The 23,898-nt window shown below is 35.1% G+C and overlaps 3 protein-coding genes across 3 annotated transcripts; all 3 read left to right on the top strand.

Moving 5' to 3' along the window:
* Positions 1 to 1,431: 1,431 nt before the first annotated feature.
* LOC111755994 (keratin-associated protein 20-1-like) lies at positions 1,432 to 1,669 on the top strand. Its single transcript, XM_023563968.2, has one exon. It carries the CDS (start codon positions 1,432 to 1,434, stop codon positions 1,573 to 1,575), a length of 144 nt encoding a protein of 47 aa, XP_023419736.1. The 3' UTR covers positions 1,576 to 1,669.
* A 4,619-nt stretch (positions 1,670 to 6,288) lies between these two features.
* LOC100726274 (keratin-associated protein 20-2-like) lies at positions 6,289 to 6,450 on the top strand. The gene has a single exon (XM_003467295.1). It carries the CDS (start codon positions 6,289 to 6,291, stop codon positions 6,448 to 6,450), a length of 162 nt encoding a protein of 53 aa, XP_003467343.1.
* A 16,706-nt stretch (positions 6,451 to 23,156) lies between these two features.
* Positions 23,157 to 23,601, top strand: LOC100725188 (keratin-associated protein 20-2-like). The gene has a single exon (XM_003467292.2). The coding sequence runs from the start codon at positions 23,195 to 23,197 to the stop codon at positions 23,357 to 23,359; it is 165 nt and encodes a 54-aa protein (XP_003467340.1). The 5' UTR covers positions 23,157 to 23,194; the 3' UTR covers positions 23,360 to 23,601.
* Positions 23,602 to 23,898: the final 297 nt, after the last annotated feature.

Genomic DNA, 23,898 nt, shown 5'->3' with positions numbered 1-23,898 from the left:
ATATGCATAAGAATACATACAGCTAAGGCACTAAGCTTATTAGGGAAACAAACTATATGTGTGTGTGTGTGTGTGTGTTTTCATATATATTATATACACAATCTGTTTTCAGGTAGATATACATATATATGAAACAATCTGTTTTCATACATACTATATATATATATGAAAGTATGTATGAAAACGAAGAACTGTCAATAAAACTGAGTAGGGAGTAGAACAACTGTAGATGAAAAGCTGAATTTTGGAGAAAGACAAGTCTTTTCTATGACATAGCAACTATGGTTCATCTCTATACCCAACAGTCCGGCTGTTCCTATCACTGGGCAAGGAAAAGGTAAATATGTTCTAGCAACAATGGTTTGTCAAAATTTTACATTCTGAGGACCCTATACTCTGTCTCAAGTCTGTTATATACTGTTTTCTTGTAAAAATTATTCACCAAAACAGATAGTGGTCAAGGACTCGTGTGATCTAAAGGTCCGATATCCAATGCAGATTATTCTTTTGTTATTGTTATTACAGATTACATGTTGCTTCTCCTCTGAGTATGATAATTAATGACACTTGTTCTGAGATCTCAGTAACCACTGCCTTTTGTCTTGGTCATATTCAAAACTAATCCCTAATTAAAAAAAAAAAAAAAAAAACAATTGTTACAGACAAAGTGAAAATCCAAGCCATGATTTATTTTCAGAGCTAGACCTTCAGAACATCTTCAGAACATGAAAAGACCAAAGTAGATCACATAGACTTTCTCTTTTGAAAGTGGCCACTTACATTCTGGCAAGTTTGACATTATTTATACCAGGAATAATTTCAAGTTAAAAATCAGATGATAAACACTTACTGGCTAATTTCTCACGAGAAAAAGTTAAGCAATAGTTGTTTATGCAAGAAATAACATAATAGAACAGGAGGAAAGGAAGGAAGGAAAAGAGAGGAATCAGGGAGGGAGGAAAGGAGTGGAGAAAAGGTGAAAGGAAGGAAAGAATAAAGAAAGAAAAAAATAAGAAGGAAGAGAGAAAGAGAAAGCAAGCAAGCAAGAAAGAAAGAACAATTGTCCCTGTGGAGAAATGGAAAGAAAATAAAATTAAAATGCTATACTCTTTTATATGTCATAGGTACAAAATTCACTATAAGTAGAATAAATCAGTGCCTCAAAAATAAAATTATAGTTTCATTTTAAAGGCCCAGAAGACAACTGTAGATTCCTAACATAGTAGCAAAATTATCTCAGTTACAAGCCCTTGTTTTCTTAATAAATATACAGACATGCTCTGAAGCACATTAGTGAGATAACGTGACCCCACGCTGCCTGTGGTTTCCATGCCCAGAACCAAGGAGGTATAAAAGGCCCCGGCAGATTATGACAACCAGACTCACTCACCTACTTCCTGTTTCTCAACAGAACAGCCCACTCCTGACACTATGTGCTACTGTGGCAGCCACTATGGTGGCCTGGGCTGTGGCTATGGTGGCCTTGGCTCTGGCTCTGGTGGCTATGGCATCTATGGTTATGGCTGTTGCTGCCCCTTGTGCTGTAGAAGATACTGGTCCTATAGCTTCTACTGAGGAATTCTCACAGCTTCTTAGCCTACTTGCTTTAAACATTGTTTTACTGAAATATCTGCAAATTTTTAAATGATGCATTTTGAAATGTCTTGAAACACTGACTACATACTGAATTACCTAAAAACAAAAAATACTGCATAGTATTTGATTCAATAGAATTAATTGGATAATGAGATGGTTTGTGGAGAAGTTTCTGTATTATTTTTATAACATTATATAAAATGTAATCAAATTTAACTTAGTTTTTGCATAAAAATATCAAATAAACTCATAAAAATTGATTTGTTGTGCTTCTACTACATTATGTATTCTGCTTGTATATTTGTATATTTTTTTTCTTTTTTTTTTTTTTTTTTTTTTTTTTTTTTTTTTTTTTCCATTTGAGATGAGGTCTGGTTATGTAGCTTTGAATCTGCTTATCCAGCCCAGGCTGACCTCAAATTCAAGGTAATCCTCCTGCCTCAGCCTACAGAGTGCTGGATTGACAGGGATGGGCCATCACACCCAACAGTATATTTCTGTGTAATAAGTCACAAATGTATGTTTGTGGTTTCATTGATGACAAGGAGAAAAAGACAGGGTAATAAAAGAAGGTCAGTGATAAGAGAAATAAAGGAGGAAGTGAGGCAGGAAGTTATTTTTAGATAATTAGAGGTCTAAACCAATATAGTAAAAACATCAATTCTTTCTCATACATATTCAGATTTGTTCTTATGCATGTCTTTTAATCTTACCTGCCATTTCTGTTGGCTTATGCATTTCATCTACATTTGAAAAAGGCTCTTTCTACCATTATATCGGTATTCACACAAGATCATTTAAAACTGTATATGCTTTGTGCCATTTATAATACTAGCCCTGGATTACATTAATGAGTGCTTTACCCCTGAAAATGTCTCTCACTCTTTAAAAATCCTTCTGCCTAAAGAATGATTTTACGCGTTGTAATAGACACAGCTCTTCAGTTTGACAAAATACTTGACACCCAGAAGACAAAGGCAAGAGATTTACAAGATTTTAAGTCATGGTCAGTTGGTTCCAAAGCAGAAAAGGTGAAAAGATCTGGGCAGGGCTTAAGCTGTCCATTTCATGCCAGTCAAAAGTACACAGAGCGCAGGAGTCTGAGGGTGACTGACTCTCATTAATCACAGTGAGCTGCTGAGATGTTAGTGTGTGGATACACTCAGGGGTAGCAGCACTGCTGTATCCACTCCCCTTTTGAAAACTCTGCATCTGACTTCCTGAGTATTTAGGGGACATTCTGAATCTAAACCATAACAGGTGTCCTCATACTGAAAACAATAGCATTAATAATGCTTCTCCTACTTGAGGACACAGTGTCACATTGCATCCTAATAGGCTAATTTAATGTAACCTTTTAGAAATAATGTAGGTATTCAACATTGCAAAACTATGTAATTCTTTTCAAATGCAGGAGATATTTTTTCATTAACAAATTAACAATAGACTTTAAATTTTCATCTAGAAACATGATCATTATCAAATACATGTGCTCACTCATGTTGATTTTCGCCAAGCAGAAATTTCTTAAATCCTGAAAGAAACTTGTTTCCATTTGGAAAACTCCAACTGACACCATCAAATGTAATAAAATGTGGATTTTTTTTTAAGTGAAAAGGGACCAATATGGTGAAGATGGAAAAATTTGGGGGGAAATGGGTTTGAATCGCTCTGTTTTGGATTCTAGGAAGCATGCAAATGGCTCCTGGAAGAAGTGTAATTAGCGCTTGTAAGCTACTGCCACCGAGGCTCAGCAACTACAAGCAGAAACCTAACAAGTGTTCAAGACGATGTACTATTAAAATACTAAACTTATACACAAAACAAGATTTCTCACTGGGGTCAATATAAATTCTGAAAAGCAAAGGTTTCCAAAGATAACAAGTACAATCATTTCAGACAAAAATTTTGTCCATATCAAACTGATGAGAAAATGATCACTAGACTTCAGAATCTGTAAATAAAGCACACTCAATGAAAAATGGGTATCTCTATAGGTGGCCCAAACAGGAATAGAGAGACTTGGGAGATGCTTTAATTCAATGTTAGTCTTTGCTTGAATTATAGCAGTCTGATCCGCCTTTCTTTCTTTCTTTCAGTCTTTCTTCCTTACCTTTCTTTACGATTTAGTTGCCTGTGTAGCTGAACTATAAGCGATGAACAACACAGCCAGCTCAGATAATCACACATTTTCTAAGAAACTATTACCAACTCAAAAATTCTATATGGTGAAATCCGTAACTGTTTTGGACTCTCTATAATTTTGGGGGAAAAAACTTAAGCATTTAAAACCCTGTAGAATTATATAAAGGAAATAAAAGATAATACAATATAACGGAAATGTACACCACATACAGGAATTTGTGGATAAGAAATACTATAACTTTTCAAAATAACTGCAAGAATTTACAATAAAACTGGAGAAATTCAACATACAAATAAATTCAAAAAGTGAGAAATCAATTCAATATATTTAGGTGAACAGTAAAAATGAAATCTGTGTTAATAATTTATAGTCAGTTTAAGAACAAATAAAAAACATCGAAGCATAATACACAGAACAGAGTAATAGAATTGTGTAAAATCTCACATAAGAGAAAATTATAGACATAAATAGAATTTAACAGAGGGAAAAAATAAAGGACAAGTCATTTTTGAGCAGAAAATATTTTTCCTCAAACTAATAAAAGATGTTCACCTATTGTAAATTGTATTCACTGCTAAGAAGAATAATGCCATTTAAATCACAGGTAAGTATAACACAGTCACAGTAAATTACATGCCAAGCTAAATCCTAATTTAGGTAAGTAACATAAATATATTACCTACAAACAGAAACTATAAGCCTGACAGAAAAACTCCTCAATAGAAAAAGAACTAGAAGAAAATGTAAAATATATTATGGACAGATAATAAGTAACAATTAGAATTTCTCACAATAAAGATAACTTATATAGTAACAAAGAAATATAAATAACATTCTTTTAACTCAAAAAAATTTAAATATAAATTATAAGAGAATTAGTAAAAACTTTATTTTTTCCATTATTCAAAATAAATAAGTGATTTAGGAAGAAAAGGGATAAGAAAAAAAGCATATACTTTTAAAAGCAATCAAAATAAGAATGAGTTTTAACCATGTGCTTATAAAAATGATAATTGCCTTTGAGGATTTAATATACAGAGAATTAGAAACACAATAAGCCTATTATAGAAAATGTACATGAAAATACACACACACACACACACACACGAGGATGTTCACCCTACAAGGAGAGAACACTAGTGTATGTTGAAATGAAATGTCATGGCTTAGAGAAGGTGGAAACCTCAGAAATCACAAAGGTTGAATGGACAATGGATCCATTGCTGGATAACCAGTGACGACAACTTGACTGTTAGGATAACAGTAAGTCTCTTCTATAGCCTTGGTACTAGGTGTAGCTCAAACCAATACGACGGTTCTTATAGATCAGTCAAGGGGATGCAAACATTTCCCTGGGTAACAAGAGACAGGCAAGATTCTGGAATTTGGAGTTATTAACTGTATCTCAACACTGAATTCTGCCATGGTGTTACCAAAGCAGACTCAAATCATATGAAAAAGAATGGGTGTGAATGTTTTCTAGAGAATATGAATTATCAAAACAACTAATGGACAAGTTTGTGTAAGTTCATTAGGATATCAAACAAAATGAATTACTCATTTTTCCTGCTCTCAATTAGTTGAGACTATACATTCTTCTTCCTCTTACCAATATCATTTTTCTGAGCTCACAGTGGACAGAGAATATTTCTATGCCATTTGCTTTGGGATTGGCCATGTTCAGAGACAAATGCTGATATTTTAAAAAGCTAAATAAGGGTCGATGATAGAGATTTCAAATGAACCATGGTGTGTTTTAAAATTAAATCTACAATACGTGTATATGGAGGCACAAACATGAGCATAGAACATGCAGAGTTACTATCCATAAAATGGTCACTTGTATTCTAGAAATTTGAAATCATTCAACTCAGAGAAGTTCAGATTAAACATCCATGGTTCACACACATAATGTAACTAGCTATGAAATTAGCAATAACAGTCCCTAGCTAGTACCTTGTTATGAACAAGAGTCAAGAAATAAATTTTTATAGGTAAGACTTTTGGAAAAGACAGAAAAGGAAGAAAGGAAGAAAGAAAGAAAGAAAAGAAAGAAAGAAAGAAAGAAAGAAAGAAAGAAAGAAAGAAAGAAAATAAGAAAGAGAGAGAAAGAAAGAGAGAAAGAAAGAAAGAAAGAAAGAAAGAAAGAAAGAAAGACACTTGCTCATGTACAGAAATGGAAGGAAAATAAAAATAACAATGGCAAACTCATTTTTATGATTTGAAGTATAACATGTAATCATGTCATATATACAATTAAGAAAATACAGAATGACCTGAGTCTTGAAGTAGAACAAGAGTTTTATTGTGAAGGTCTGTGATTTGCTGCATTCCTGACATAAAACAAAATTATTTCAAATATGTGGACCTTGTCTTCTCAATTAGGAAAGATCTTGACGTCACTGTCTGAAGCACAGGACGCTGCACTTCCTGTGGTTTTCCCCACCCACCACCAAACTGGTATAACAGGTCCTTGGCAGACAGTGAGACTGATACTTCTGATACCAACTTCCTGGTTCTGAACAAAACAGCCCTCTCCTTACACCATGTGCTACTATGGCAGCTACTATGGTGGCCTGGGCTATGGCTGTGGTGGGCCAGGCTGTGGCTATGGCTGTGGCTGTGGCTATGGTGGCTCTGGTGGCTATGGTTATGGCTGTTGCCGCCCCTTGTGCTGTAGAAGATACTGGTCCTATGGCTTCTACTGAGGAGTTTCCACAGCTTCTTAGCCTATTAGTTGTTACCTCCGGTTTTACTGGACCTATCTATAATTTTCTTGACACAATACACATCTCCAAAACATCAGTAATATACTATAAATGAAAAAAATTGGCTTTTTGGTTCTTTTGTATCTGTGAGCTAGTTTGTAAAAAGTTCCACTAATTTTTTTTGTAAATCTATATAAAATAGAATCAAACTGAAATCTCAATTTTTGTATAAACAGAGGTATTATTAAATAAACTATATTGCATTATATTATTCCTTTGTTATTTGTCTGCCACATTTGGATTTTGCTTATATAGTTCTGTATTTGTGTATGTTTCATCATACCTGTGTGACCGTTGTGTTGTAGAAGAGAACAAGATTAAGCCAGGGTTAAAAAGAAAGGAAGGACAGACTGACAGGTGTACGGGAGGAAAGAGGAACCTCTTTTGCAATATTAAGGTGCACACTGTTTAAAACTAACAATGTTTCTTATAAGTCATGCAAGTTTGATTTTCATATACTTCTGCTCATTGTTTCACAAATGCCTTTTTCTAAATAAAATCTGTATCACATCTAATTATTTAGAGTTGCTTGTATCTGTGTTCTTTGGGTCATTTATAACACCAGTGATTGCATTACATCAGCTAGAGTGCTAGCTCCAAAAACGTTTCTCATTCATTAAAAAATATTCTGCCTGGAGATGATCACAGATGTCATATTAGATACATTTCTCACTGCTTTGACCAATTACCTGAAACCCACAACATGAAGGAAGAGAGGTTTATGCTGGTTTGCAACTAGTGAACATAAAGAAAAGGCATAGCGGGAATGCCTGGGCAGAGCCTAAACTGCCATATCCTCACATGCAGGAAGAAGAGAGAAAAGTGTGGAAAGAAAGGGAGATACAGTCTTTCAGTCACACCAGCCTATAACCAAAGCCAATCTCCTAACAGTATATTCAGCTGGAGAAACATTTGTGCATGAATGAGCCAGTGAATATCCCACTGCATCATCCAGTCACTTTTAGAAAGCACGGCCCTGACTGCTTGATTGTTTAGGAGGATGTTCTAGATGGAAACCAACACAGTTGTCATCAAGTTGAAAATGTCAGCAGTAATAATGAGATTATGACTTGCCAACATAATACTAAACGGCATCTCAAAGTAACACTTCATTCTAACAATTCAGAAAACCATATATGTGTTATACACAAGAAAAATAAATCCTTTTAAAACCAGGAGATATTTGATCATTACTTTGTTATTGATCTGATGCTTTTGCTGACATATTGTGTATTGTTACATTAATCTCAGTTTGCTTTTGTTTTTGTTATTGTTTTTGTCTTTTAAACTGAGAAGCCTTGTCTTTATCAAATGTATTTGGCTTATAAATGAAGATTTTCTTTAGATTGAAATTCCTTCCTTCCTAAAAGAAATTTCCTTCCTTTTGAGAACTCCATTTGACACTATCAAATGCACTAAGATGCAGATAGAAAATGTAAGGAATAAAGATGCATATGTGATAAAGATGGACAAAGCTTGGAAAAGCTGATGGAAATTTTATCTTTGTGGATTCTACAAAGAAGGGAAAAGGGTTGCTGGACGTAGTAAAATCAGCAGAAGTTTGTGTGTTTGGTCCACTGAAGCCTAGCAAATCACACCACTGGAGACGTAAAACAGTCCTGAAAATGACCTGCGATTACAACACTTGGTAACCCAAAGCAAGATTTTCCATTAGACACTTAACAAATTCTATGATTATAAGAATCTGTTTACCAGGGCAAAAAGCAGAGTCATTTGAAAAAGAGAAATATTGTCCACATCAAGTTGATGAGGGAAAAAAAAAAAAAAAAAAAAAAAAAAAAAAAAAAACGCTGGGTTTTAGAATTTGCTAAGAAGAGAAGTACACTTCATGGAAGAGAAAGGATCTCTTATAGGGTATCTATAAAGGATCTCTTATAAGATGGTATCCTGGTGAAGAGTATTATTTCATGTTAGTCTTTGACAGAATTATAGCAATTAGACATCTTTCTTCTTTTTCTTTTCTTCTGTCATTCTTTCTTTTCTTCATTCTTCCTTTTTCTAAGCTAGATTTTATTATTGTGTATACAACATAACCTAAAAATTGTGAGCTCAAGTGGTACAGGAGTCAAAAAATAAGCAAAAGTTCCTCAGAAAAAAAGTTCTCAGAAAATTAGGTGGGTTCTCAGAGCCTGTGCCCAACCCAGAAACCTCTGTGGTGAAACACAGTACTGATTTGGATACTTTAAAGAAAATTTTTGAGAATGTGAAGTCTTGTTAAATGTTTGAAAGACAAGTAGCATAATCAAAACCAACCAAAAAAAGAACAAAATATATCAAGAGTTTGCAAACAAGAAGCTTCACAATCAAACACCATTAATAAATACAAGATAATAAAGGAAATATTTAAACTGCAAAGTAAATATTTAAACTGAAGAAATTCACAATAGAGTTAAATTTAAATTCCAGTTTTCAAAGAAGTGAATAATTTAGTTAAAAACTGAATAAACTTAGCTGTTATTAAACTGAAACTGAACTGAACTAAAAATAAGAAAAATTAGAACACAAAATACGATATAAATGATATGCATGGTATGCCTGACCTCATGAAACATAAGTAGAAGTCAGTAGAAGAAAAAAGCCCAAAAGATTTTTGCATAAGAAAAGTATTGTATATTTTTGTCAGAATTACGAAAAACTATCTCTACAAATTTTAAAAGCTATTCACTGCCAAGAGGGACAATGCCAATAAAATCAAGTGTTAGCTTAAATCGGTAGCTCGAAATGCAGTGGAAGGTCAAAACATTATTTTGGTAGAAAAAATAAATGTTACTTAGAAAGAGAAACAGTACAGATGACATCAGTAGCCCTCTACAGAAAAAGAGCTAGATGAAATGTAATGGAATCCAAAAGACTGTCTGTGAAAAACCATTCTGTCTCAATTTTTGGCCTCCAAGCAACCACAAGCCACTGTTCCCAGGGTGGTGATTTGTGTACATACTGCATCTTCTTCTGGTTCTATGGCAGTTAAGAAGAAACAGCAAGATGTGCTTGGTTTCATAGAAGCCAACACCACAGGATTTGAAGGAAAAGATACTGTAGCCAATGAAGAGACTCAGAAGTGGATAGGAGAAAACTGCGCCTGGAACAGTTGACCAGCCACAGGGTGTCCCTTACCACCTCAGGTTTTCAAGGAGAGCCAGTACCGTGGAGACTATGATGCTGCCTTTGAAGCCCAAGAAAATAACGCAGCCTGTGCCTTTTTAGGCAGGAAGGCACCACCTGGTTCGAAGAAAACAGAAGCCGGGACAACGCAGCAAGCATGAACCTTAAGCATTCTGCCGTAAGCTTTCTTAAAATGAGTCCTTATTGCTTTCATTGATTGTTTAGGAGGATGTTCTAGATGGAAACCAACACAGTTGTCATCAAAATTATCTTGGCTTCAAAAGAAATTACCTAAAGTGAAAATCATTAGGTGGTGTTTTCAATGTACAATCAAGTTGAATGCATAATTAAAATATGAACACTATGTTGAGGATAATAGGAAATTATGATAAAATTTCAAATAAATACCATGGGACAGTATTATGTGCCAAGACAGTTTTTGTACGCTAATCATTTTTCATAAAGAAAGCACTCTTTGATACTGCTGGAATTAAAGTCTATCTGAAGCTTACCAATGAGAAATTGAGAGACAGACAGACAGACAGACAGACAGGAGGGGAGTCTATCACTTGTTCTCAATTTGCTTCACTGATTTTAATGAATAAGAATGTGTATGATTTGGAAGTGAAGTTATGATCAAAAAGTACTTGGAGACAATTTTTCTTTTCTGTGAAGCACTGTAATTTTTATTTGGTACTTATAATATTCCCATTCTTTTGTAGAAGAAACTTCTACGTACTGATCCATACACTTTCCAGAATTCTTTCATGTCATATTAAGTAATCAGATTATGTGAGCCCTGCCTTAAAAATAGTATTTGTGGAGAGTTTCAAAAATGGCTGCTTGCTAGGGGATTGGGCCGACAGTTTCTCTGGAGAAATCATATTAAATGCTAGAATATGACAACATGGAGAGAGCCAGATGAATGGATAATGATTCTTATTAACCAAGGCAACACAGCTGGAGGATTTAAGGTCATGAGGAGACTGCAGCTGCTGATAACGGGAGACTGTGAATCTTGCATCCTTAATGTGGCACACTGACCAGTGGATCCTAGAGGAAAAGCTGTATTGGCTTTTGGTGACTGCTGGAAATTGAGACCCGGGACCCCGCGAAGCAGCCAGGACTGCCCAGCTGCACTGAAGGAGATTGTGAGAAACTCTGGAGCTCCAAAGCTGAACACCAGGCAATTTTCTGACCGTTCCGTGCTGTGTCGGGAACACAGTGAAGGCAAGCGGCACAGTGTGCAATAGACTCAGAGGAAGACCTGCACTGAGTCCTAGTGAGTACTAGGGACTGGGTCCCACAGCTGCTGTAGCTGGAGGACATCTTAGAATTGGGCAGAGCCCGCCACCACGGTGACATCAATAACACGGAGAGTCTGGCGGTGGACATCTTGGAGTTGGGCAGAACCTGCAGCTCGGTGACATCAGACAGTCACCCCTGGTGTAGAAAGGTCTGGTGGAGGACATCTTGAAATTGGGCAGAGCCCGGCACCATGATGGCGTCAGCAACATAGAGAGAACTAGTGGAGGACATCTTGGAATTGGGCAGACCCACTGCCACGGTGACATTATAGTTGCTCCTGGCACAGAGAGGTCTAGAAGAGGACAGCTGGGATTTGGGCAGAGCCCTGTGCCACGGTGACATTAGTCAGCTGCTTCTGGCACAGAGAGAACTGGCAGGATCTGCTGGGGCTGAACCAAGCCTCTGATTGGGACCCAATAAGCAGATACAAAATAGTTGTGACTCTGTGACATCCACAAAGTACAGCCTAATTTGTGGACTGACTGGCACAGAGGCTGGAGGGTAGCCTGCACCATCCCTGCATCCCTGCCTACCCCAGATAACAGCAAATTGGGGAGGGCAGCAAAAACTCAAGTTAGCACACTTCTTTTTTTTTTTTTTAATTTTATTTAAGGAGAAAAAGAAAAAAAAACAGAAAAAGGGTACAAGTTATACAGAATTTCAGAAAAAATAAACAGTAGGAAATCACTAGTTAATAGATTACATATTGTTATCTTAGAAATAGTTGTTCAAGTTACAAAATTAAAGCATATAAAGTGGACTTTCAAACAGTGAGACTGCAGTTTTGTGCAGTGATCCAACAAAACTCAGTAATATGGTTATCTATCTTAATCACTTAAATATATATGCAGTTATATCCTTTAGAGCACTTTCTTTTCCTTTCTTTTGTACAATGACAATTACACATTTTGGGTTTTAAATCAGTCAGCACGCTTCTGAAAGGCCCTAAGCAATATGGAGAGGGCCAGAGACCCCCAGGACACTCCAGTCTGAAAGAAATCAGAAACATGGCAAGAGATAGAAATAAAAAAAAATCTCCAGCTGCCCAACATGAGAAAATAAGCCCAGAAGAGAACAAGCACAGTAACCATCAAATACTGGACACAGCATCAGCCGAAATAAAAAAATACCTCCATAACCTCATAGATGAATTTAAAGATGTACTCCTGATCCAAGTGAGGCAAGATATAAAGAGATTAATTAAAGAAATGACAAGCCGCACCTAAGAAAACACAGATAGAAGAATGGAGGAAATCAGAAAAGAGAAACTTCTAAAGAAGAATTTAAACATAACTTAGAATACATGAAACAGATCCAAAGAGATTACCAGGAAACTAAAAACTCCATTGAACACTAGCAAAATGCTTTGACAGAAACTAAAGTTAGCCTTTTAAAACTTGAAGAGAGGTTTATGATCTATGATTGTGAAAGAAAAGACCTCTTAAAAATAACAAGGAACCAGAAAGAAACAATTCAAAGGCTAGAAGATGACAAAAGGATACATAACAAGGATAAAGAGTGAGAGTGAGGAAGCAGGAACAACCAAAAATGAAATACAAAGAATATTCACAGATATATTAAAGCAAAATTTCCCATGTATAGCAAAAAGAAATGATATCCAGATAAAAGAGGCATACAGAACTCCAGCTACCTACAAGGAAAACAGATCTATACCCAGAAATACAATAATCAAGATTTCAGAAACCCACCAAATGAACAGAATATTAAAAGCAGCCAGAGAAAAGAAGCAGATTACCTACAACAGGAAAATTATCAAAATAACAACAGATTTATCAACACAAACTCTTAAATCAAGAGGGGAATGGGGAGAAATATTCCAAGTCCTGAAAAAAAATAAGATCCAACCAAGACTCATATACCCATAAAAACTCTCTCTCAAAATTAATGGAGAAATAAGATGCTTCCAAGACAAAGAGGAACTGTGGGCGTTCGTGGCCACCAACCCAACCCTACAGAGAGTGCTGAAGGACATTCCAGAGAAAGAGAGGAAGGAATACCAGGATTCCAGCAACAGTGGCAGAGAGGCCTCAATGAACGGGGCAGACAGTGGAAAGAGGGAGTAAGGTGGTCAAATTATAGCAGTAAAGTGGAGTAGCAGACATGAGGCAGAGACGGTAAGCTATAGGCTTTAGTATAGACAGCTTTGATACACTATAAAGAAAGGCAGAGGTCATTGTTAATAGTGTATCAGGATTTAAAAGACACAGTAGTCTTATCGCCCTGTTTAGTTTGAATTTAATTTGTTCTGGTCTGTCCACTCATATCAGATTTGAGGGCACAGACATCTGACCCTAAAATAGCAGGTTATACCAGGTAACTATCCTTAATTTCCTATTAACTTAAACTGAAACTCTGTATTATTTACATTGTCTTACTATGACTGATCTTATTTGAATCCGATTCATAAAACCGCAGTTTTGCCTTGGCTGATTTTATTTGAATTTGGTATGCTTAATAGTATCAACTCTAAAAGTAGAGGCAACTACTCTGAAGATGCCAAGATGTAAAAGATATCCATACTGGTATTAATTATTAACAGCTCTCAAGTCCTACAATGTTTTCAAAGTTGTGTTTTTATAAAAATAGCTAGGTAATTCTATGTTTAACTATATTAAGCCCAATGATGTGGACAAATCTATTGAAAATAACAAGAGAAAGCATAGTAACTATGGAAGATCACCTAACATTGTGGTATTATGTGTCTTATTCATTGCATGTTTTTCTAGGAATTTGTTTTGCTGTCTTGTTATGATTATTTTTTCCCTATAATACAGAGAGGATAGATATACATGTAGAAATTCACACATGAGAAAATTTTTTTTAAAAATATTTATGGGAAAAGATTATATAATACAAGATGTAATGAACAGATACTCTGAAGAAGAGACACTAAGAAACCCAATGCTCATTTTGTAGCATTATGATATAAAATCTAGCAATACTATTATTCACTGATCAGAGTGATGTTAGTGTAGTCTCTTAAGTTCAGTTTCAACATATGTAAAGGTAAGGACAGCTACTATGAAGAGAATGAGACACACCATGGTAATTATTATTGTCTTCCCCAATGTCAGATCTTGAAGACCTAAAAAGCCTTCATCATCCTATAATGATTTGATTAGTTCTATAATATGCAGTATGTAATATGCGTGAAGATGGGGACAACTATTTGGAAGAAACTAGAGACAATTGGATAACAGTGAAGATCTCCAGTGGACTTGCTTTGAAATCTGTATTTCTTTAAATTGTTTTTTTAACTGTTTTGTTCTGTTTTGATATGTTTAATCTTATCGTCTTTAAGATATAAAACAAGTATGTAGGACTGATAACCATATTACTAAGTTTTTGTTAGATCATTGAGCAGAACTGATTGCAGTGTCACTATTTGAATGTCATTTTACATACTTTAATTTTTGTAACCTGAACAGCTATTTCTAAGATGACAATATGTAACTTATCAACTGGTGATTTCTTACCATTTATTTTTCTGTAATTCTGTATTATTTCTACTCTTTTTTATCTCCATGAAGTTTTTTTGTTTCTTCCTCTTTCAATAAAAAAAATAGTATTTGCATTCAGTTGACGAGGTCCTCTTCCTGCATTCTCATGATGAAGTCATGTTTCTGAGTTGCTTACTTCAGTGAAATATACATATTTTGTCCTGGACTTGGGATAGCAAGGAAACTTAAAAGGCATCCATCCTCTTAAATACAGCTCAGATTTTAATTAATTATTAAAAATCATATTGACATTTATTGCCCAAGATTTGTTTTCCACAGAGTTTTGCTAAAATAAATTTTAGTGGATTTCCGCTTTGTAAGACTGTCTCTTGATATTGGACATTTTTGTTTCATTTTAGTCTTAAGTTGTTTGAATAAGTTAATACAAGCAGAGATAATATTTTTATGCCCCTGATCCATGAAAAAGTACAAATATCATATGTGCAAGGGATATGTTGATTGCTGTTCCTTTGTTATGTCAAAATACCTGAGAAACAATTTAGAAGAAGAAAACCATTCAATCTAGAAATTCATGTAATCATAGTTGCCCATCGAATAAAATAAAATAACAGGACACATTAATAAAATATGAAATATGTTCTTAGAAGTTTAAATAAAAACAAAATCTGTAAGACAAATAATGATAAATGTATTCATTCTATTATTCACATTAAGAAATGATTATTTCACTCAGGAAGAGGGAAAGGGAGAAAAATATCAACAAACTAAAATATTCAAATTAATTTTAAAATAGAGACAAATATTAATTCACACATTTGGCAACCACAATTCTAGTTGTTGTATACAGAAAATAAGATAAATGGCAAGAGGATCATAAAAAATTGTGCAAAAAATATGTAACTCTAAGGCATGAAGCTGACTAGGGAAGAACAAAGAATAGCAGGCACTGAAACAGACTCTCATAAATCAATCAAGTTCTAAAGTCACAATATACAAAAATGGAGAGGGTAGAGGATCTAGCAGTACTGATTCAAGGTTGCAGGCAACCAATGCAAATGGTCTTACAGATCACTGAGGCAAATACAAACATTGCACAAGAATAAAAATGTAATACTTTGGATTTCAGAGGCCTTATATACTATTAGTGTTCAGTTCCATCATCATGGTGTGAAAGCAGCACTCAACCATGTATGGACAATAAACGGGTGTGAATAGTTTCATTTAAAAATGATTTCCTCAAACAATTAATGGGTGTGTTTGTGTGAATCTGAAGTAAGATAATATACAGCAAGATTAGTCTTTCTTTACTCACTAATAGTGCAGGGCATTAAGTCCCCTCTTGTTGAGTATGCTTCTGAAGGTTACTTGTTATGATCTCACCATAGAAAAAGTATAGTTCTGTGCCCCCTTGTGTTTGCAATTGGCCATGTTCAAAAGTAAACAACGATTTAAACAAAATAAGAATTTAAAACAGCACTGAACTTAATCATGATGTGCTTCACAATTGCATCTACAGCACGTTTACATAGAATTACAAAGGCAAGCATGAAACACATAGCATTACTCTCCATGAACTGGTCATTTAGTTTCTGGAATGTATGAAATCATTTACCCAGGGAGTAAGTTCAGACTAAACATCTGCTGTGCACACATAGGATAGAAACTAGCCATGAAGTTAGAAATAACATCCGTAGCTCCTTTGTCATGAAAATAGTCAAGAATTAAGGTGTTGTTATCACACATCAAGAAAGGATTGAATAGGAAGAAAGAGAAAGAATGAAGGAAGGACACAAACAGGGAAAAATGGAAGGATGGAAGGCAGGGTGAAAAAAAGAAGTGGTAATAGCTATGACCGCTATGGTGGCTATGGCCGCTATGACCGCTATGGTGGCTATGGTGGCTGCGGCTCTGACTGTTGTTGCTCCCTGTGTTGTAGAAGACACTGAACCTGTGGCTTCTGCTGATGAATTTCCACAGCTTCTTAGCCTATTGGCTATAACCCCGATTTACGGGGATTACCTCCAATTTTTGCAACTGAAAACAATTTTAAATATCTACCAAATTACATGAAAACACTAAAAAATGCAATGTGCCATTTGATTCATTGGTATCAACTGGATAATGGAATTGTTTGTAGAATAATTCCATATTATTTTTATAATTCTTTTTAATGTGTAATCAAATTTATTTACAATTATATAAACAGACGCATCACTAAATAGACTATGCTTTATCATAAGTATTGTTCTGTTACTATTCTGCATTGTAAGTGTTGCTTATATATTTCTGTTTGTATGTCATTAATCTCACTTTTGTTTTGAGTTGAGGTAGACAAAGAGATAAGATGAAAAGAAAATGATGTCTGAGTGAAGAGAGGGGGGAAGAAGGGAGTAAGAACATTTTTTGTGATAACTAGAATTTTAAACTGAATGGGTAAAAATTTTGATTTTTTTCTCACAAAGTATACAAATTTATTTTCATATGTGTGATAATTTCAAGCATTGTTTTTGTTTGTATAAGCTCTTCATCTATATTTCTAGGTGGTTCTTTGTCCAATCATGTCTATATTCACATCTGATCATTTAAAATTGTGTGAATCTCTCTGTTTTGTGCAATTTGAAACATCAATGAAAAAATTGTTTCAGATGGGCTTTTACCTTAGAAAAATGGTACTTATGCTTAGAAGAAAATTCTGTGGAGATAATTGTGAATCTTGTCTTAGATACTCTTCTCATTGCTTCAGGAAAATTCCTAGCTCCACAGCCCATAGGAGGAGAGGTTTATGGTATCTCATAGTCTGACAGCTCCCAGGAGAAATGACAACATGAAAATTCCTGGATAGAGTGTGAAGTATAAAGTGTTCATGGCATAACAGCCAGAGGAGGGGAAAAAGAAGCAGGGAGGGAGACCCTGCCCTATAGGTCACACCCACCTAGCAGCCTTTACAGATCTACCTCCTACCAGCACAGTGAGCTGCTGAAATATCACTAAACAAATACACTGTTGAGTACAGCACCCCTATAAGCCAGTTATCGCTCAAACCCCCAGCCTGTGAGTGCTTGATTGATTTGAGGGATAAACTTGATCTAAACCAAGAGGAATGTGAGTATATTGAAAATGTCAGTGATTATAATGACATTCTGACTTATCAACATACCACCAAAGAGTACCTTAATACCAATTTTTCATAAAATCTTTTAAAAATACTATATATATATTATTCAAAGTAATAATTATCTCTATGAAACCATTTGAGAGTTTCTCAATAAGAAATTTACAAGAGATTGCTTTTTATCCAGAAGCCAAGTTCATATTAATGATACTTGCTCATTTATGCTGATTTTTTCCTGGTTAAAATTGCTTCAACCCTAGAAGAAGCTGGGTTTCACCATGTGTACTCCAACCACTACCATCAAACGCTATGAAAAGTTGATGAAAAGATATTCAATTAAAGGGACCAATGCAATCCAATGAAGATGGAGAAATTTGGCAAAAGCCTGTTGCAATTGTGTTCTTGATACCATGAGGCAGGTGAAAGGCTGCTGGGCATGCTAAAATCAGCAGAATTCTGGCTGCTAACCATCCCACAAAAAGGAACAAAGTACTCTTTAAGACATGACAAACAAAATCCTGGAAATAGTGCACTAATAAATTTTTTGTTTAAGGGTTCTCAATAAGATACATGACACGTTCTGGAATTACAAAGGCATCTTTCCTAAAGGATTTCCACAATCACCAGAAAACTAGAAAAATTTACACATCAGTGTGACAAAAAACTAATCACTAGTATTAACAGTTACCCAACAAGTAATACCTTTATTTAAAAGGATATCTCTTATAGAATATATAAAACAAATTTATCTATATCATTGTCTTTTTATATGTTAATCTTTGCTTGGGTCATAGGAAAGTTTTCTTTCTTCCTTCCCTTCTTTGCTTTGTATAGTTCCTTTTTTCTTAATTCTCTCTCTCTCTCTCTCTCTCTCTCTCTCTCTCTCTCTCTCTCTCTCTCTCTCCTCTCACTTCTGTCTGTCTTGCATTCTTTCTCCCATTCTTTATTTTTAGGTGGATCTTGTTACATTGTGCATGACTAATTTTTTTTTTTTTTTTTTTTTGTCTTTTTCCTTTTTATCGGTACCGGGATGGATCTCACTACTGCCTGCTTGCAAGGCAGGCGCTTACGCCCCTGAGCTAAATCCCCAGCCCCTGTGCATGACTATTTAAAACTCCTGAACTCAAATGATCCTCCCACTTCAACCTCTATAGTAAATGGGACATCACCACAGGCTCAGACACCATGTTTTCGAAGATCTTAGGAAAAAACACAAAACTACCTAGCTTGAAATTTGACACTGATTCAGACCATCTATATTTTTATTAATAAACGTTGAGTGGATGAAACTGTGGAAATATATAAAAGTAACAGATTATAAAATCTAACTAAAACATAAGAAGCATCTTATGTTTATAGACAAGACTTGCAGGATAGATATAATTAATAAATATTCAATATTTAAAATAATTTACAAGATACATGTCAAAACTAGAGAAATTCACCATGGAATCTAAGTTAAATTCTAGTTATCAAAAAAGTGAGTAATATATATAAAAACTCAATACTATTAGGTAAATGAGTTAACTAAAATTGTATGTAAAATAACATCAGCTGAATTCAAGTATGAAAAATAATATACAAAGTATAAAGGATATATCACACTTCATAAAAGAGAAAAATGTGGGCAGACAGTGCAGTGAAATTAGACAACCAACAGCACAGAAATAGCATAGCAGAGAGGAGGCAGAGAAGGTTGGCTATAATCTGTAACACAGATGGCCTGGATACACTAACAAAAGAAACAGAAGCAGAGCAGATCAGGAGACAAGGTCTATTGAGATGCTCTGTATAGGTTTATGGGCTGAAAGTCAAAGATAAGGAAACAATGCTCTATGTGACAGGGAACCAGTGAGAAATAGGGACAACTCATCCAGCAGCTGCAGATAGGCTGGAAAGTCATGACACTTTCGTGCAGTGGAGAACTACTCAGTTATAAAGAAGGAAAATCTTGCTTTAGTAGGTAAAGGAGTACAGCTCAAATCAAGCCCAGGGGTAAAAAGGTAAAGAACCACTTAGGTAGGTAGCAGGTTACCCCTCTAATCTAAAAGCTAACGGAGTTAATGGGACCCAAAATGTACAAAGAACCCTGAGAAAGTGAAAGGAGAGGAACTGTCTAAAAAAGAAGGCAGATGACATTGTTAATAGTGTGTCAGGATTTAAAAGCCACATTAGTCTTATCACTCTGTTTAGTTTGATTTTATTCTGTTCCAATCTGTCTACTCAAACTACACTTGAGGACACAGACAGCTATCCCAAAAACAGCAGGATATACTACAGTAACTATCCTTAATTTCCTGTTAACTTAACCTGAAGCTCTGTATTACTTACAGTGTCTTACTATGACTGATTTTATTTGAATCTGGTTTGTTAGATTGCTGTTTTGTCTTGACTGATTTTATTTGAATTTGGTATGCTTCATAGTATCAAGTCTAAGAGTAGAGGCAACTACTCTGAAGATGACAAGATGCCATAGGATACCCATTCTGGTTTGATTATTAACTGATTTTGAAGTCCTATATGTCTCCAATGTTTTTTTTTAATTAATATTGCTATGTGGGGCTGAGAATTTAGCTCAGCAGCATAAGCACCTGCCTTGCAAGCAGGCAGCCGTGAGTTCAATCCCTAGTACCGATAAAAAAAAAATATGGCTATGTAATGCTATGTTCAATTATATTATGCCTGATGATATAGACAATTCTATTGAAAATAACAAGAAACATCATTGTCACTAATGTAGATCACCTGGTATTGTGATTTTATGTCTTTTTTGTTTCATGTTTTTCTAGGAATTTGTGTGGTTGTCTTGTTTTGTTTTTCCCTCTAATACAGAAAGGATAGGTACACATTTAGAGATTCACACTTGTGCAGAACTTCTGAACAATTTACAAGAATAGATTCTATAATTTACGATGTAATGAACAGATACTCTGAAGAAAATGAGACACTAAGATACCCAGTACTAATTCCGTAGTGTCATGATATAAAATCTAGCAATACAATTATTCTCTGTCCCGAGTCAAATTAGTCTGTTTTCTTTTATTTAATTTTCACATACATGAAGGTATGGACAGCTATTTTGAAGAGAACGAGAGACATTATGGCAGCCATTGTTGACTCCCCTATTGTCTGGTCTTGAAGACCTAAAATGCCTTCATCATCCTGTTCTGATCAGTTTAGTACTATCTGGTTCGGTATAAATTCACTGTGTGTGAAGATATGGACAACCATTTGGAAGAAAACAAGAGACAATATGATAGACAGTGAAGATCTCTGGCGATCTTGCTTTGAAATCTGTGTTTCTTCAATTGTTTTCTGATGATGTTTTGTTATGTTTAATTTTACCCTCTTTAAAATAAAAAAAGAAAGTCCTCTGTCGACAAACGTAAACCAAGTAGTTGAAAATTAGGAGATTAACCAAAAATCTTAATTTAGGTACATAAAGAAAAACTGTTACCTGAAAAGGGAAATAATCAGATTGACAATAAAATTTCTACATGAAATAAAATGGGAGCTGACCTAAAATAATGTTATTCTAGGAACAGATTAAGAATAACCAACAATCTGTAATTTCACACAATTGAAATTATCTATGTAGAAACATAAAGTAAAGGAGCTGGGGATTTAGCTCAGCGGCATAAGCGCCTGCCTTGCAAGCAGGCAGTCGTGAGTTCGATCCCTGGTACTGATAAAAATGAAAAAGACAAAAAATAAATAAATAAATATATAAAATGTTAAAAAAAAAAAAAAGAAACAAAGTAAAAACATGTTGAAAAATGTTATCTAGAAGGCAAAAAATTCAAATACATCTTCAAAGATAAGTAACAAAAATTTATTTTGTCAGTTATTCACAGTAGGAAATGGTAGATTCATTCAAGATGAAGGAAAGTGAGGGAAGAACGTGGACTTTCCAGGAGCAGCTCCCAGGGGAGTGGGAAGAGCATCCAGAAGCCACACCACAGCTTCCTGTGAGCCAACCAGTGCACAGGCTGAGAGGCAGGAGCAGCAGCTCTTCCTCCCCCTCCCCCCTCCCCCTGGTACGCATTGGGCTGATTCAGAGGAAGGCAGGCTGAGATGACAGCAACTGAAGTAAAATAATAACTTAATTCTTGCATTATTTGGTTGAGGTTGCAGGCCCATTTGGAGGATGACAATATGTGTTATGGCAACTGTGGCGGATTTCCTTCCATCTTGTTTTTGAAATCCAGTGTTTTGTTCCTGTTTTACTGTTTTGTTTTATTCTTGTATCTGGTAACCTGAGCAAATATTTTGAAGATAAAAATATGCAATATAATAACCACTGTCAAATTCCTAACATCCTATTTGAAAACCTATATAGCTATTGTTGTTCTTTGCTGTTTCTGTTGTTACCATTTTGCTTTTGTTATTGACTTTTAGATGTTTGCCTCTTGAATTTTTGTTATTTTTCTCTTTTTAAAATCCAAAAAACAACTACCAAACCAACAAATCAAGTTACTAAATAGTAATTCTATAAGTTTCATGAAAACCTCTTTACTTTGAAAATGAAAAATGCAGAGTTATGCTCAGTAGCTGTATTGTTTTATAGTTTTCCAAATTTTTATGTAGAACTGAAGCCCTTTTTTTTGTAAATCAACTCTGAATTTCTGCTTTCCGTTTCTTCCATTGCTCCTACTAATTCCCAGACTTGCTACCTGGTCAACTTCTCCAAGATCAGTAATGAAGTTGATTTAAGTTGTTTCTTTTTACGAGGTCCCACCACTGCTCTCAGTGCAATAACCAATTTTACTAAGCTCTCGAGATGATCAAAGGAATCATCTCAGTAAGCCTCTTTTTAGCTATTGACAGAAATTCAAACTTACAGAACTATAGAAACTGCTATATAAAAATGTGTTACTGATGAAGTCCCAGCAAGGCACCTCATCTTGCTTTAAAATGCTTTTTCACTACCCTAATAGGTAATGACTGTATTTGACATTTCTAAGATACAATGGAGAGTTTTTTCTGCAAAACTGAGTCATTTATCACAGAGTAAGTTCAGGATAGTGTGCACTGTGTACACCTGGTAACAAATATTAACCAGTGCCTTGCTCATTTGTCATGACCAAGGGTCAAGAAATAATTTGATACTGAATGAGAGTTAAGAAATAAGTTACCAGTAAGATTTTTTAAGAAAGAAGAGGACATAAACAAACAAGGAAAAAGGAGAAAACTATTAAAAAGAGGTAGAAAGAAATAAAAAGAAGGAAGGAGACAGAAGGGAGTAATAAATATATTTCTGTGGAGGATTGGAAACAAAACAAAATGAAAATAAAAATGGAACACATTTTCATGATCTTTACTGTAACATATAATTGGCCAAGGCATATATACACAATTTACTAAATATAGTATGAACTAGAGTCACATAAATAGAACAAGAGCTTCATTTTAGAGGCCTATAATTGGATGATGTATTTCCAACATAGGAGCAAAATTATCTCAGTTATGAAAGCTTTGTTTTCAAGAAATAGATACAGTCATGAGTTTGACCACATTAGAGAGATAATGTGATGCTGTCCTGCTTGTGGTTTTCTCCCATCCATCAGGAGGAGGTATAAAAGTGTCTTCCCAGAAAGGGACATCAACAATCAAGACACCTACTTCCCAGTCCTCAACAGAACTGCCCACTGCTGACACCATGTACTATTATGGCAGCTACTATGGTGGCCTGGGCTGCGGCTATGGCCGCCTAGGCTGTGGCTGTGGCTATGGTGGCTATGGCTATGGTGGCTATGGTGGCTATGGTTATGGCTGTTGCCGCCCCCTGTGCTGTAGAAGATACTGGTCCTATGGCTTCTACTGAGGAGTTTCCACAGCTTCTTAGCCTATTGCCTACCACCTCTTATTTTACTTTATCTCCATTGTCTTGTATAATGATAAACTTTCAAATGTCTTCAAAACCTCAACTAAATACTAAACTACCTAAAGAAGCAAATTTCAGCATATCACATGATATGCTGAATTGTATGATAGTTTATAGAAAACTTTGCATTACTTTTATAATACCATGGAAAACGATCAAATTTCACTCTCAATTTTTGTATAATTAAGATGTATTATTTAATAAACTATATTGAATCATAAATTTTGTTTTGTTGCCATTTTTACTAAATTGTTAGTTTCACTCATCTGTGTGTGTGTCAGCGTGTGGTCAGTTACAGCGCTGACTTGGGGAGTTCTGAGAGAGAAAGAGAAAAGGAGAAGCAGATGAAAAGCAGAGGTGACAGGAAGCTCTATTGTCATTTGCAAAAACCTAAACTGGATGAATGAAAATATCAGTTCTTTCTCAGAGGAAATACAAATTTGCTTTTATATATGCTAGTAAATAACTGTAAATTGAAA

Source organism: Cavia porcellus, unplaced genomic scaffold (assembly GCF_034190915.1).
Source record: "Cavia porcellus strain 051 isolate PalLab524CR breed Dunkin Hartley unplaced genomic scaffold, mCavPor4.1 scaffold_7, whole genome shotgun sequence".
In the NCBI taxonomy this organism is placed as follows: Eukaryota; Metazoa; Chordata; class Mammalia; order Rodentia; family Caviidae; genus Cavia; species Cavia porcellus.
Note: the sequence above shows the minus strand (reverse complement) of the source record. Positions and strands in the feature narration are given on the sequence as shown.

Excerpts from the sequence above, each read along its gene's own strand:
- LOC111755994 (XM_023563968.2), top strand. The coding sequence starts at position 1,432 with ATGTGCTACTGTGGCAGCCACTATGGTGGCCTGGGCTGTGGCTATGGT.
- LOC100726274 (XM_003467295.1), top strand. The coding sequence starts at position 6,289 with ATGTGCTACTATGGCAGCTACTATGGTGGCCTGGGCTATGGCTGTGGT.
- LOC100725188 (XM_003467292.2), top strand. The coding sequence starts at position 23,195 with ATGTACTATTATGGCAGCTACTATGGTGGCCTGGGCTGCGGCTATGGC.